The 17,014-nt window shown below is 44.9% G+C and overlaps 1 protein-coding gene across 1 annotated transcript in view; it reads right to left on the reverse strand.

The window, feature by feature from the left end:
• Positions 1-7,690: 7,690 nt before the first annotated feature.
• The window catches only part of LOC143961591 (insulin receptor substrate 1-like), a 70,394-nt gene continuing 61,070 nt past the window's right edge, over positions 7,691-17,014 (reverse strand). Inside the window, exon 4 of the mRNA XM_077470904.1 lies at positions 7,691-10,055. Coding sequence (XP_077327030.1) covers positions 10,048-10,055 — 8 coding nt within the window. The 3' untranslated portion in view covers positions 7,691-10,047. The remainder of the gene's footprint in view (positions 10,056-17,014) is intronic.

A 17,014-nucleotide genomic window follows, 5' to 3' on the forward strand; every position in this document is an offset into this window, starting at 1 on the left:
CATTCTTGACTTTTATTCAGTAGAACATGGGACAAGAGATTCATTACTTGCTGATTTTCATCCCATATGTTCCTTGGCATTAAGTCCACTTCAAGGATGCACATTCAAGTCACAAATTGAAGAGGCTCTCATGCGATCGATCACTGTAGATCAGGGGTCTCAAACTGGTGGCCCTTCAGCTGTTGCAAAACTACAAGTCCCATCATGCCTCGGCCTGTGGGAGTCATGCTTGTAACCTGTCAGCCTTGGAATGCCTCATGGGACTTGTTTCGCAACAGTTGGAGGGCCACCAGTTTGAGACCCCTGCTGTAGATTGTTCAGCATGTCACCATCAATGGTCATTAGTAAATTGCACCTGAGATCAAGGACTACACATGTCCAGAAGAAGATCCTCAGGAAACAGTAGGCTCCAACTACATACACTGAAGATGATCTCTAAGGAAGGTGGTGGTAGGCTCGGTGGCCTATTTGTATGGGACCTACCTATTACTGAGGATCTTGCTTGGACATACGTGGTCATCAATACCAGGTGCTTTCTGATCGCTTTACATTTTTCTAATGACCATTGATGGTGTCTTGTTGAACAATCTATAATCCTTCATCACATGATACCTTTCACACAGCGTCTACCCTTTCCTCAGGACCTTCTCTTGGTCTTGTGTGGTCCTCGATAATGGGTACCTTCTGATCTCTCAGCATTCTACTTAGATGTAGATTTGTACCATAGATGTAGATTTGTTGAACTTTGTACTATGATCCAAAACATGAGATCCTCTGCAAAGTTTAAATTGTATGTGCCTCCCTAAAATGTGGACTTTTACAATTCAAAGGTGGGTGGTATTAGGCCTGGTAGCCCCTTTTCCGTAGGACCTGTCCCAGACGTGTGCTCCTAGCTATCTGATGTCTTCTGATCACTCAAAATTTCTCTCATGACTTTTGATATAAATTTGTTGAGTGATTATAATCCATCCTCTTCGATCCTACCCTTCACATGAGGCCTACCTTTTCCTGAGGCTCTCCTCCTGAAGAGGTGTGGTCTTGATCCTGGGTGCCTTCTGATCTCTCGGCATACTGTGGTATGGTTAATAAAATCTACAATGACCCGCCACATGAGATCCTACCCTTCACATGGGGCCTACCTTTTTCTGATGATCTGCTAAACATGTGTGGTTCTCGATCTCTGGTGCCTTCTGATCACTAGACATTTTACTAATGGCTACTTGTATACTGTAGAATTGTTGAACAAACTACAATGATCCATCACATGAGCTCCTACCTTTCACGTGGTGTCTAACCTTCCCTGAGCATCTTTTTTTGGTCTTGTGTGGTGCTCGGTGCTGGGTGCCCTCTAATTTCTCAAAATTCTACTAATGACCATAGATTTAGATTTGTTAAACCATGTACTGTGATCCAAAACATGACAAATTCAAACATTGAAGAGGATCTCAAAGGTGGATACCTGGGTGGTATCAGGCCTAGTGGCCCCCTATAACCTTTCCTGTGGAACTTCTCCTGGACATGTGTGTTCTTAGATTTATGGTGCCTTCTGATCTCTCAACACGTCTCTGATGAACGTTGATATAAATTTGTTGAATGATTATAATCCATCTACTGAGATCTTACCCTTCACATGGGGCCTATGATCCATGACCAGAGATCTTACCCTTCACATGGGGTGTACCCTTTTCTGAGGATCTTCTCCTCAACAGTTGTGGTCCTCCATACCAGGTATCTTCTGATCTCTCAACATTTTGCAAATAAACATTGATGTAGATTGGTTGAACAATCTACAAAGACCCATCACATGACATCCTTACCCTTCAGATGGGGCCTACCTTTTTTCTGGGGATCTTCTCCTAGACGTGGTCCTCGATCTCTGATGCCTTCTGATCTTTCAACAGTTTATTAATGAGCGCTGATATACTGTAATTTGTTGATCAATCTACAATGATCCATCATAAGATCATATTTAATGTGTAAATGGCTAAAGAGGACTTTTGTAATTTAAACATTTAAGAGGACTTCAAAGGTGGATGGCAGCAGTTCCCTTGTTATGGTGCACATGAGTTCCTACCTTTCACATGGGGTCTACCCATTCCTAAAGATCTTCTCCTGGACAGGCATGGTCATCCATACTAGGTGCCTTCTGATCTCTCAACATTTTACTAATGACTACTAATGTAGATTTTTGTTGAACAATCTATAATGACCCATCACGTGAGATCCTACCCTTCACATGGGGCCTACCCTTTTCTGAGGATCTTCTCCTAGACATGTGCAATCCTCTATCTCTGCTGCCTTCCAATCTCTCTGCTTTTTCCTAATAACCCTTCATATACAGTATCTCACAAAAGTGAGTACACCGCTCACATTTTTGTAAATATTTTATTATATCTTTGCATGTGACAATACTGAAGAAATGACACTTGGCTACAATGTAAAGTAGTGAGTGTACAGCTTGTATAACAGTGTAAATTTGCTGTCCCCTCAAAATAACTCGACACACAGCCATTAATGTCTGAACCGCTGGCAACAAAAGTGAGTACGTCCCTACGTGAAAATGTCCAAATTGGAACCAATTTGCCATTTTACTTACCCAGTGTCATGTGACTCGTTCGTGTTACACGGTCTCAGGTGTGAATGGGGAGCAGGTGTGTTCAATTTGGTGTTATCGGTCTCACTCATACTGGTCACTGAAAATTCAACATGGCACCTCGTGGCAAAGAAATCTCGGAGGATCTAAAAAAAAAAGAATTGTTGCTCTACATAAAGATGGCCTCCCTAGGGCCTAGGCTATAAGAAGATTGCCAAGACCCTGAAACTGAGCTGCAGCACGGTGGCCAAGACCAAACAGCGGTATAACAGGACAGGTTCCACTCAGAACAGGCCTCACCATGGTCGACCAAAGAAGTTGAGTGCACGTGCTCGGCATCGTATACAGAGGTCGTCTTTGGGAAATAGATGTATGATTGCTGCAGAGGTTGAAGGGGTGGGGGGTCAGCTGTCAGTGCTCAGACCATTGCTGCACACTGCATCACATTGGTCTGCATGGCTGTCATCCCAGAAGGAAGCCTCTTCTAAAGATGATGCACAAGAAAGCCCACAAACAGTTTGCTGAAGACAAGCAGACTAAGGACATGGATTACTGGAACCTTGTCCTGTGGTCTGATGAGACCAAGATAAACTTATTTGGTTCAGATGATGTCAAGTGTGCGTGGGGGCAACCAGGTAAGGAGTACAAAGACAAGGGTGTCATGATCTCGGGCTGCATGAGTGCTGCCAGCACTGGGGAGCTACAGATCATTGAGGGAATCATGAATGGCAACAGGTAATGTGACATACCGAAGCAGAGCATGATTCCCTCCCTTCTGAGACTGGGCCGCAGGGCAGTATTCCAACATGAGAACGACCCCAAACACACCTCCAAGATGACCACTGCCTTGCTAAAGAAGCTGAGGGTAAAAGTGATGGACTGGTCAAGCATGACCTAAACCCCATTGAGCATCTGTGGGGCATTCTCAAACGGAAGGTGGAGGAGCGAAAGGTCTCTTAACATCTACCAGTTCCGTGATGTCATCATGGAGGAGGGGAAGAGGACTCCAGTGCCAACCTGTGAAGCTCTGGTGAACTCCATGCCCAAGAGGGTTAAGGCAGTGCTGGAAAAGAATGGTAGCCACACAAATTATTGACACATTGGGCCCAATTTGAACATATTTACTTAGGGGTGTACTCACTTTTGTTGCCTGCGGTTTAGACATTAATGGCTGTGTGTTGAGATATTTTGAGGAGACAGCAAATGTACACTGTTATACAAGCCGTACACTCACTTCTTTAAATTGTAGACAAGTGTCATTTCTTCAGTGTTGTCACATGAAAAGATTTATTAAAATATTTTTTGAAATATGAGGGGTGTACTCACTTTTGAGAGATACTGTAGATCTGTTAAATAATCTATTAGCCATCACATGAGATCCTCTTAAGTTTTTGAATTGCATGCACATCCTTAAAAAGAGGACTTTTGCAATTCAAACATTTAAGAGGATCTCAAAGGTGGGTGGCAGCAGTCCCTTTGTATAGTGCCAACCCTTTCCAGAGGATCTTCTCTTGGACAAGTGCTGTCCTAGTTACTGGGTGCCCTCCGATCTTCAACATTTCACTAATGAGCAATACAGATTTGTTGCACCATCTACTATGATCCATCACATTAGATCATAACCTTTACATGGGGCCCACCCTTTCCTGAGGATCTTCTCCTGGACAGGTGTGGTTCTCCATACTATTCACCTTCTGATAACTCAACATTTTACTAATGGCCATTGATGTAGATTTTTTTGGAACAATCTACAGTGATCCACTGCATGAGATCCTACTCCTTAAATGGGTATTATCCTTTTCTGAGGATCCTCGCTTAGCCCTTGTACACACGGTCAGAGATTCTGACGGAATGTGTCCTATCGGACCGTTTTGTCGGATATTCCGACTGTGTGTGGTCTCCATCGGACTGTTTCCGTCGGAATATCCGACGGACCAAGTTTTCCAACTTGCCGGTAAAATTTTCCGACAAAATGCTCCAATCGCACATACTCCGATCTTGTGTAGCCTACTACACAAAGTGCCACGCATGCTCAGATCAAATTCCTAGACCAAAGCTATTGGCTACTAGCCTGAACGTAGTCCCGTCGTAACTAAATAACATCACGTTATGTACAATCGCATTTTCCGACAACTTAGTCCGACCGTGTGTTTGCAACATCACTTCCGGACCTCTTCCGGAATTAATCTGTCAGAATTACTCCGACGGATTTGGTTGTCGGAATCTCCGACCGTGTGTACAAGGGCTAAGACATGTGTGGTCCTTGATATCTGGTGCCTTCTAATTTCGCCATTTTAATAATGACCCTGGATATAGATTTATTGAATGCTTACAATCCATCACCTGACATCCTACCCTTTCCTGAGGATCTTCTCCTGAACATGTTCAGTCCTAGTTACCATGTGCCCTCTGATCCTTCAACATTTTACTAATGACCCTTGCTTTAGGTTTGTTGAACAAGCTACTATGATCCGTCACATTAGATGCTACCTATCTCATGGGGCCTTCCCTTTCCTGAGGATCTTCTGGACAGGTCTGGTTCTCAATTTCAGGTACCTTCCAATCTCTGAGAATTGTACCAATGCCCCTTTCTATAGATTTGTTGAACAATCAACTATGAACCATCATGAGAGCCTCTTCAATGTTTAAATTGCATGCACATCCTTGAAAAAGTGGACTTCAGTCCAAGAAACACGTTGGATGTAAATCAGCATACAGCTAGGCGTTTACAAAGAATCTCGTTTCATGGTCCAATGAGGAGAAGTCATGAACGTCTGATGGATTTCTTTGTCCTTTTTATGCGACTGAAAAAAAATGTGGAATGTTTTTATAGATTGGGTGGTTTTGACTATTCCATTTCAGAAATACCCCACTCTTTTCCCCCTATGTGGGTTGTGTGCGTGAAGGAAAAATTGGGGGGGGGGGGGGGGGGGATGTTAAAAATAGGACATTAAGTTGTGGTTTTACTGGCCCCTGATCACCGGCCTTAACCTAACATAGCAGCCATGGGGGTGGTACACATGCTACAGCAGCAGTGCTGTGCTTGAGACCTTGCCTTCACATTTCTAATGCATGCAGTTGAGGTAGGAGGAGAAGGAGGAGAAGATTGGTGGTAGCGAAGATTCCTTATTGTGGCATTGTCGCCCTTTGTGCAACCAGCGTGCTGTGCTACCATAAAAGAATTGGATTGCAAAGTGTTTTTCCAACTGATAAAAGGCATGCATTGCTACTAAACCCGCCCCCTGAAAACAAGGAGAGGGACTTGGCAGCCATCCATGATCCTGTCATCCAGTAACACAACAGACTTATATTACGTTGTGCAGAACCAGAGCTAATCCAATTTAAAGAAGAAAAAAAAGGAGAGTATTCTCTTTCTCCTCTCCCCCCACCCCACAAAATGGCTGGCCATAATACACTATATTACCAAAAGTATTGGGACACCTGCCTTTGGTCGCACATTAACTTTGATGACGTCTTAGTCTGTAGGGTCCAATACTGAGTTGGCCCACCCGTTGCAGCTATAACAGCTTCAACTCTCCTGGAAAGGCCGTCCATAAGGTTTAGGAGATGTGTCTATGGGAATGTTTGACACAGAAGCACATTTGTGAGGTCAGGCACTGATGTTGGGCAAGAAGGCCTGGCTCACAGTTTCTGCTCTAATTCATACCAAAGTTGTTCTATTGGATTGAGGTCAGGACACTGGTCCAAATCATTTGGTGGAGGGGGATTATGGTGGGGGGTTGTTTTTCAGGGGTTGGGCTTGGCCCCTTAGTTCCAGTGAGGGGAACTCAAGGCGTCAGCATACCAAGACATTTTGGAAAATTTCATGCGGCCAACTTTGTGGCAACCTTTTTTTTTTTTTTTTGAGGGGATGGCCCCTTCCTGTTCCAAAATGACTGCCCTCCAGTGCACAAAGCAAGGTCCATAAAGGCATGGATGAGCGAGTTTGTGGTGAAGGAACTTGACTGGCCTGCACAGAGTGCTGACCTCAACCCGACAGAACACCTTTGGGATGAAAGTCCATCAAGTCCAACCTACGTCTGTGATTATATGTCAGTATTACATTGTATATCCCTGTACATTGCAGTCTTTCAGGGATCAGTGGGCTGGCCTCACAAATGTGCTTCTGGAAGAATGGTCAAACATTCCCATAAACCAGGGATATGCAATTAGCGGACCCCCAGCTGTTGCAAAAGTACAAGTCCCATCATGCCTCTGCCTCTGGGTGTCATGCTTGTGGCTGTCAGAGTCTTGCTATGCCTCATGGGACTTGTAGTTCTGCAACATCTGGAGGTCCGCTAATTGAATATCCCTGCCATAGACCATGGGTCTTCAAACTATGGCCCTCCAGTTGTTCAGGAACTAAAATTCCCATCATGCCCTCATGTCTGTGAATGTCAGAGTTTTACAATGCCTCATGGGATGTGTAGTTTTGCAACAGCTGGAGGGCCATAGTTTGAGGATCCCTGCCATAGACACACTCCTAAACCTTTTGGACAGCCTTCCTAGAAGAGTTGAAGCTGTTATAGGTGCAAAGGGTGGGCCAACTCAATACTGAACCCTACGGATAGAGGAGATTCAGTTCGCATTGTGCGCTATACAAGTATTTAATTCATTCATTCACGGACGAAGATTGGGATGCCATTAAAGTTCATGTGCGTGTAAAGGCGGAACACCCCAATACTTTTGGATATTTTCTCCCAACGATCTAGACAGCAGTATGGACTTGACAGAGAAACCAATCACTGCTCTAATCAAACACAGAAATAAATGTGGCATGGAGTTAGCAAAAAATTTTCAGAGACGTCCAAGGGTTTGGAAAAAAGGGGGAGTAGAAATAATTAGCTGTCTGACCCCATCAGGAGGTAATTTTTCTCAATTGTCCAGGTGGCACCAGTACAAGAGATGGGGGAAGGGGGTCTCCCCAAGAGGCCCACCCCCAGTTTTATAAAAATTGATACTTTTGTAACATTTGTATTAGTCCTTTCTTTCCAACTGGTAGAGGTGGACCATGTGAAGATCAGTTCCTGTCCCAAGGAAGACATCCCCCCCCCCCACTACCGAAAAAACAAACAAAAAAAACACTATGCTCCAAAAGGCGTTTCAAAACACTTTATTTAATAGACTTAGCTTATACAAGGCAAAATTTCCTGGCTTCTGGCGGCTCCCATCTTTCGAGCACCCCCTACCCTCCCTTGGTGTTGGAATTAGTTCACTAGCCAAATCCAGGACACCATTATGGCAAAAGTGAGCATTCGCATTGGCTCAGATTCCAGTTTCTTACTCAGCCCCTACCCCTCCGCAGCACCATCAAATCTTGGAATGTTCCACTTACCCACTAAATATGGGGGGAGACAAGCTTGTAAGTTAACGCTTTAAGTACCATTTCCTTTTTTTTGGTATTATCCAGGTATGAAGCAGCACATTGAGGGGGATATATAAAACGGTCTCTTGCATATATTGACACCTGTGAAATCATTAAGTCCAGACATAGGTCCTCCCTGAGCCTCAGGATTACCATGAGGATCCATCAGGGAGGCTTTACCGCAATTTGGTGCTAAACCGCGCCTGTTGAGCGTCACCTGGATAATACGCAACTCCATCATTTAAGAATCCTACATCCACCCCCATAATACTTTAGTCTTACTCTATATATTATATCATCTGCATAAACATCTATACATACATACATATATAATTTTTTTTCTTCTCTTGGTTTCAAAAAAGTAAATTGATCTAAAAAGACTTCAAGGCCAACACACACGTATGCAAAGTACCCGCCCCCTTGCACAAAGAGGACCCCTAGTCGATTGAGTGTCTCGTACCTATTGGAACGTCCCTAGTGAAGCAGTCTCAAGCCCTCACCCTTTGGCAGAAACATCCCTGGTGAAGCGGGATCAAGCCCTCACATATTGGCAGGAACGTCCCTGGTGAAGCAGGCTCACGTGTTGTCAGGAACGTCCCTGGTGAAGCAGGCTCACGTGTTGTCAGGAACGTCCCTGGTGAAGTGGGCTCTCGTATGGGCAAAAATGTCCCTGGTGAAGCAGGCTCAAGACCTCATGTATTGGGAGGAATGTCCCTGGTAAATTGGGCTTGCGTATTGGCAGAAACATCCCTGGTGAAGCAGGCTCAAGCCCTCACGTATTGGCAGGAACGTCCCTGGTGAAGTACGCTCAAACCCTTATCTATTGGCAGGAACGTCCCTGGTGAAATGGGCTCAAGCCCTCATGTATTGGCAGGAACATCCCTGGTGAAGCAGGCTCAAACCCTCACATAGTGGCAGGAAGGTCCCTGGTGAAGCGGGCTCAAGCCCTCACCCTTCGGCAGGAATGTCCCTGGTGAAATGGGCTCAAGCCCTCACGTATGAGCAGGAACATCCCTGGTGAAGTGGCTAAAGCCCTCGTGTATTGGCAGGAACACCCCTGGTGAAGAAAGCTCAAAGCCTCACATAGTGGCAGGAAGGTCCCTGGTGAAGCGGGCTCAAGCCCTTGCGTATTGGTTAAAGATACAATATGGCTGCACTGAAGCCGTGTCACTGGTAGGTGCACGACCATTGGATCGTAAACATCCCCACAAAAATGAACTGTAGTACCAGAAAAGTATTAAAAATGCAAAAATCGTCCCCCACCCTACTTCTAGAGGAATAGAGAGGGGGAGTCAAGCAGCCATGTGGTATGGTTGTGTGTCTGAATGACGGTTAGTCACCGTTTGGCACGCCGTCTGCAGCTACATGTGGCTCTGGGAATTGGACAGCAAATGGTTTTGAAGCCATGGCGGCCCCCTTACTCGCTCCTTTTACATCGTACCTTCTATGTTTAACCACAGTGGGATTTCCATCCTTTTAGTACCAATATCCATTTCTATGGTAAACTTAGCAAAAAAATTCTCATACCCACCCAGGGTCGGTATTGGTGGACATTTTGAGAGATGTCAGCAAGGCGGTCAAATATATTCGCTAAGGCATACGTAGCCTCACACATTCAGGTAGAAATTTCTAACATTTCTCAAAATGGCCAACGCACCGGTAAAATCAGCACTCACCCCCATGAAGCAGCTTGCTGCCAGCACCAAAAATATAGGCTACTTTTTGGCCAAGAAACCCATACTATACACAGTCAATGTTCCTCTCGTAAACTTGACCTATTGGGTTGAAGGTTTCCTCCCCGTGCGTTGGCCCTCCGTTCCCGTTGCAATGGCGAGTAGGGTGTCATGGCGGCCAAGACCAACATTATCAACTGCAATTCCAGAAAAAAAAAATCCCATCTCGCAAAAGAAAACAAAAAGGCACTTTTTTCTCCCCCCGACATCGAAAAGACCAATCCTGAAGCTTCCGGCAGATGCAAGATTTACAGAAAGTGCAAATAGAGAAACGGTAATAGTTTTGTGCAGAATACGCCAGTTCAGCCATCTTAGTTTTCATGAGAAGAGCTTGGTCGAGTCCCTGGATACAGTTTTTAGCATTCTAGGGGGAAAATAAAGAAATGTGAGAGTTATAAAAAAAAAAAAAAGACAACAAATATTAAACAGAAACCCAAATATAATTATAGATCAACCATTGCCAGGCCTGCACTGGGGCAAGCAGGTAAGACCCACAACAGTGGTATTTCACCCAACCCACACCCCCCAATTATACCAGGACATTTTTTTTTCCTGCCACGACCACCACTTCTGGGGCCTTTCTCCTCCCAGTGACCCTCCACCGGAGGTTATTTTTCCACCCAATGACACCAGGGCATTTTTTTCTTTCCCCCTGGCACTTGCTGTACCACCACTACTCCCTGGCGCCTCTCTACTTCCATTGACCCCCCCCCCCCCAACAGTGCAAATTTCCCCACTAATGACACCAGGACATTTTTCCTGCCATCAAACACAACCTCTAGGGCATTATTTCCCAGTGACCCACCACCAATGTATTTCGCAGGACATTTTTTTTCCTGCCACTGTCGCAATTTTTCCCCTAAAGACACCAGGTCAATTTTTTCTGCCTTTGAAAAACACCACGTCTGGGGCATTGTCACCTCTCCGTGCCCGACCACGGAGGTATTTTTTCCCTCTCAGTGACACCAGGGCATTTATTTTATTTTTCCTGCCAATGACCACCAATTCTGGGGCCTTTCTCCTGCCAATAACCCACCACCGAGGTATTTAAACACCAAATCCCCCATCAATTTCTCCGATGACACCAGGCTGTTTCTTTTGCCATGGAACACCACCTTTGGGGCATTATCACCTCCTAGCGACCCACCGCTGAGGTATTTCTTCTCCCAATTACACCAGGGCATTTATTTTTTCCTGCCACAGACCACCACTTCTGGGGGCCTTTCTCCTTCCAGTGACCCACCAAATGGTGCAATTTACCTCCCTAATGACACCAGAACATTTTTCCTGCCAATCAATCATCACTTCTGAGGGTATTATCTCCCAGTGACCTGCCAGCAGGGTATTTTTTCCTCCCAATGACCCATGGCATTTATTTTCTCCTGCCACTGACCACCACTTCTGAAGCCTTTCTCCTCCCAGTGACCCACCACTGGCAAATTTTTTCCTCCCAGTGACCACCACTTCTGGGTCCTTTCTCCTCCCAGTCCTCCCACCATCAGTGCAATTTCCCCCTCTGACACCAGGACATTTTTCCTGCCATCAAACACCACATTTAGGGGCATTATCAGCTGTCGGTGACCCACCACCGAGGTCTTTTTTCCTCCTAATTACAACAGGACATTTTTATATTTTTCCCACTTTTTTTTTATTTCTTCAACGAGAGCGTATATGTTCATGAGAGTAAACGATTCACTAACAGTTTCTTTTTAGCATATGTTAAAAATGCGTACATCCAAAAAGGTAATTAAACAAAGGTAACAAGATATCAAGCTTCAAATATCAGGTCTCGCTTATCCCGATTGGGTTCAAACTGTAAGCAGAGACCGGCTTTTAAGCTGTTACATTCAATATGGAAGAGATCATTTACTTCCAAACTTTAATTTGAAGGTCAGTTTTTTTTTACAAGTTACAGTTCTTTAGATAATTAGAAGCTCTAAGGTGGACCTTCCAAGCTTGCCATTTTTTTTTTTTTTTTATAACTAGTCGTAGAATAATATTTGTGTGCCAACATCAGCTCATATTGTGCTTGAATATTCAATCTAATAATGACATTGGATATGTTCGGAGCATCAGAGGTTTACCACATACTAGACCAACGATTCTCAACCAGGGTTCCGTGGAACCTTAAGGTTCCTCCGGAGGTTGCTAGGGGTTCCTTCAGCATTGGGAAATATCTGAGAGGCAGACAAGTCCCACTGACACCATTGATCTTTTTAACTATCTGTAAGGAGGTCATTCTTCCCAAGGACCACAAGTGTAAGGACCATTCTTCCCATTGGCCATCACACTAATGTATCATGGAGTTGTAGATTTCAAATTTTTTGAACTATTTCAAGGGGTTGAAAAGGTTGAGAAAGGTTGGACTAGACATTGTAATCCTTGCTGCTATGAATATATGGCCTACTATTGTTCTAAACATTAGAGCAGCCTTTCTCAACCTTTTCAACACAGAGGAACCCTGGAAATAATTCTCCAGTCTTGGGGAACCCCTGCTAAAAATAAAATAAAAAATCTACAACTCATCATACATTAGTGTGATGGTCAATGAGAAGAATGTTTCTTACACTTGTGGTTATTGCGAAGCATTACCCCCTTACAGATAACTAAAAAATTCAATGGTGTCCTTGAGAACTTACCCGAGAGGCAGAAATTGACCATTTCTCAGGGAAACCCCTAGCAACCTCTAGACCAGTGATGGCAAACCTTGGCACCCCAGATGTTTTGGAACTACATTTCCCAATGATGCTCATGCACTCTGCAGTGTAGTTGAACGTCATGGGTAATGTAGTTGCAAAACATCTAGGGTTGCCATCATTGCTCTAGAGCAGTGATGGCGAACCTTGGCACCCCAGATGTTTTGGAACTACATTTCCCATGATGCTCATGCACTCTGCAGTGTAGTTGAGCATCATGGGAAATGTAGTTCCAAAACATCTGGGGTGCCAAGGTTCGCCATCACTGCTCTAGAGGAACCCTGGTTGAGAAACCCTGCATTAGAGGGTAGATGTCAAGATTTTTTCCTAATAGGGCCATAGCAGGAGTGAGATCAATTAGGTTACCAGTGAGATCCGCTATGAAAGTGGAGATGGCCTTCCAGAAACTGAAAGTAAATTTCTACAGCTCCATAGGGTATGGTGTAGGTTTCCTATTTGTTCATTGCACCTCCAACACAACGGTGAGGAGGAGGGGTACATTTTTGATAATCTGGATGGAGTCAAATACCATCCATTTAGGATTTTTGGTGAATTATCCCAACGACCTGTACAAGAGGAGGCCTTTCTACATATTAAGATTGCTTTTCTCCATTAGTCTCCTGAGAAATTCTCAGATTAATCTTTTTCCCCATTTAAGCATGTGGGGATTTTTGTACTCTTGGGGGGCGGGTAATAAGAGGGGAGTTCATAGAATAGGGGAATTCCCCTATTCCTCTGTTCTCCATGATTTGTTAGGTATTGCCAAATAACTGTAGGGATCATTATACTATTATTATCGGGGATGAAGTTCTTTAGGCGAGAGCATCTTTCAAAATTTTACCCGATACCAATTTCTTGTATAGCGAAGGTAAGTCTTTATACACGTTACATCCTTGTGTAATCCAGTCTTTTAATGATATGCGGATTTTAAAATAGTCTAGTATTCTTACAGGCAATCGTATTGTATCGTTTTTTTGTCCCAGCTTTTAGTTTTGGACAGGAGGCTTCTGATGAAGGCCTAAGGCCGAAACGAGTCAACATTTTTGGATGAGGTTTTGCTGTAATGCTTAAATAAATATTTTCTATGGAGAAGCTGTCAAGTTGCCGGCCTGTACTATCTATGGATCTTCCATGCCATCAGGGTGGCTTTAATTCTAAGTAGGTTGGGAATATAAAAAAATTTATGGAGTTAATAGCCAAAGACAAAGTTACTTCTTTTTCAATGTTTGTCCATAGTTTATCCTCTAAAAGAGGAAAACCAATACTTCATTTAATCAAGTATTGAGGCATAGTAGTAGTTTCTAATATCTGGTAGTCCCATTCCTCTTGCCAATTTGGTGGAAGTCCGTATAGAAAATGCAACTCTGGGTTTTTATACCATTCCAGATGAATTTTTTAAGTTTCGTATTAATCTGCGTAAAAAATTTCTCAGGAATTACAACCGGAAGGGAACGAAAATAGAAAATAATACAGGATTTTGGGTAGTGTTTGCATTTTAAATGCTGCTATTTCCCCTACCCATGTGAGTTGAAGACATTTTTTTTTCCTGCCACCGACAACCAATTCTGGGGCTTTTTTCCTCCCAGTGACCCACCACCAAGGTACTTTTTCCTCCCAATAATATCAGGGCATTTTTTTCCTGCCACTTACCACCATTTCTGGGGTCTTTCACTTCCCAGTGACCCACCACCGGGGAATGTTTTTCTACCAGTGACACCCAAGACTTTTTTTTCCCTGTCACCGACCACCATTTCCGGGACCCTTTCTCCTCCCAGTGACCCACCATTGAGGTATTTTTTTTCCTCCCAATGACACCAGTTAATTTTATTTCCTGCTACTTACCACCACTTCTGAGGCCTTTCTCCTCCCAGTGGCCCACCACCGGTGCAATTCCCCTCTAATTACACCAGGACATTTTTCCTGCCATCAACCACCACTTCTAGGGGCAATATCAGCTGCCAGAGACCCACCACTGAGGTATTTTTTCCTCCCAACACCACCAGGGAATTTTTTTTCCCTGACACTTACCACCACTTCTGAGGCCTTACTCCTTCCACTGACCCACCACCAAGGTATCTTTTCCTCCCAATGACACCAGGGCATTTTTTCCTGACACTTACCACCACTTCTGGGGTCTTTCACTTCCCAGAGACCCACCACTGGGGAATGTTTTACTCCCAGTGACCTGTCACCGACCACCATTTCCGGGACCCTTTCTCCTCCCAGTGACCCGCCACTGAGGTATTTTTTTTCCTCCCAACAACACCAGGGATTTTTTTTCCCCTGATACTTACCACCACTTCTGAGGCCTTTCTCCTCCCAGTGACCCACCACCGGTGCAATTCCCCTCCAATTACACCAGGACATCAACCACCACTTCTAGGGGCACTATCAGCTGCCAGTGACCCACCACTGAAGTATTTTTCTTCTCCCAACGACACCAGGGAATTTTTTTCCTGACACTTACCACCACTTCTGAGGCCTTACTCCTTCCACTGACCCACCACCATCCCTGGGGACATTCTGCCCCCAATTAGCCTACCACTGTGGCATTTTTCCTTTCAATAACCCACCTCTGGGGCATATTTTCTTCCGAATGACACTACCCAGGCAGTATCCTTTTCACTTCTGGGGCCTTTCTCCTCCCGATTATCCTACCACTGTGGCATTTTTGTCTTTTCCAATGACAAACACTAAGGCAACTTTTTTCCTCCCAATGACACCAAGAATTATTTTCATGCCACTGGGGCATTTTCTCCTGGGGCCTTTCTCCTCGCAGTGGCCTGCCACTGGGGCATTTTCTCCTGGGGCCTCACTCCTCCCAATGACTTACCACAAGGGAATTTTTTTACCTCTCAATGACACCGGGGGTTTTTTTTTTTTTCCCTGCCACTGACCATCACTTTATAGGGTCTTTCTTCACCCACTGGATCCACCACAGGGGCATTTTTGTCATTCCAATTACACCAACACCAAGGCATTTTTTTTCTGCCACTGCCCACCGCTTCTTGCGCCTTTCTTCACCCAAAGACCTACCACCAGGGCATTTTCCCTCCCCAATAACACTGGGGCGCATTGGCTTAAGGCTCGCGTTCAAAATGAATGGGCTGCCAACTCACCCCAGCATGCTTGAAATCACAAACAAGCTTATTTTATTTTATTTTTATTCCCAAAGTAATCCTCTGCGGCACCCTGCAACACATGTGCAATCCCTTGTTGCATCAGGAGGCTATTGAAAATGAATAGTACCACAATGCAGCATGTTACTGGTATGAATCAGACCCATCTCTTGCCATTTTTTTTTTTTTTTTTAGCTTAGTTCCTAAACACAGGATGACCTTTTTTTATTTTATTTTTTTACCATCTGTGAGGGTCATTCGCTCATGTAAGTGAGCGCAATATTACCCAGAATTTTAAAGCTAAACTCCAAAACACCAACATTTTAAATCTATTCCTCAATCGTAACAAATTATATAAATCTACTTTGTGTGAGGGCAGGGGGAAATGGGAGTTGTAAGTAGTCCCTCCAGCCATCATGAGGGGTTCCCACCATCCCTGTGCCGAGTTCCCAGGTCTATACACCTGCTGTGCCCATCACGATGGGTTCCCACCATTCCTGTGCTGAGTTCCCGAGTCTGTACACCTGCTGTGCCCATTACAAGGGGATCCCAACATCCCTGTGCTGAGTTCCCAGGTCTGTACACCTGCTGTGCCCATTATGAGGGGTTCCCACCATCCCTGTGCCGAGTTCCCAGGTCTGTACACCTGCTGTGCCCATTATGAGGGGTTCCCACCATCCCTGTGCCGAGTTCCCAGGTCTATACACCTGCTGTGCCCATCACGATGGGTTCCCACCATTCCTGTGCTGAGTTCCCGAGTCTGTACACCTGCTGTGCCCATTACAAGGGGATCCCAACATCCCTGTGCTGAGTTCCCAGGTCTGTACACCTGCTGTGCCCATTATGAGGGGTTCCCACCATCCCTGTGCCGAGTTCCCAGGTCTGTACACCTGCTGTGCCCATTATGAGGGGTTCCCACCATCCCTGTGCCGAGTTCCGAGGTCTGTACACCTGCTGTGCCCATTATGAGGGGTTCCCACCATCCCTGTGCTGAGTTCCTGGGTCTGTACAACTGCTGTGCTCATTATGAGGGGTTCCCACCATCCCTGTGCCGAGTTCCGAGGTCTGTACACCTGCTGTGCCCATTATGAGAGGTTCCCACCATCCCTGTGCTGAGTTCCCGGGTCTGTACACCTGTTGGGCTCATTATGAGAATTGCCATATATTTTTTGTGTGTGTGAAAGAGACCCAACAGCTTAGCTTCGAGGCAGGGTTCCCTTTTCTCATGGAGGGAAGGTGGGGGGGAGGGGAACGAGTATAAAACAAGTTTAGGGCGTCGCCAACATATGACAATAATACATCAATGTCGATTAGATACGCCCGCCATCAGTACAAAGAACGCAAAGAAAAAAAAATGTAAACTGTTCTCAGCCTTGCAGTATATCTAGGAAGCGGGGTGCGGCCAGAGAAAACCGCATTTTTTTATTTTATAGGTTAGAAAAAAAATTGGCCGGATTTTTAGAAGAAATGCCCACGGGAGACCTAACAGAGCGCCCTATGAACTCACA

This window comes from Lithobates pipiens, unplaced genomic scaffold (assembly GCF_037356315.1).
Source record: "Lithobates pipiens isolate NorthernLeopardFrog02 unplaced genomic scaffold, aLitPip1_a1.2 Scaffold_8, whole genome shotgun sequence".
Taxonomy (NCBI): Eukaryota; Metazoa; Chordata; class Amphibia; order Anura; family Ranidae; genus Lithobates; species Lithobates pipiens.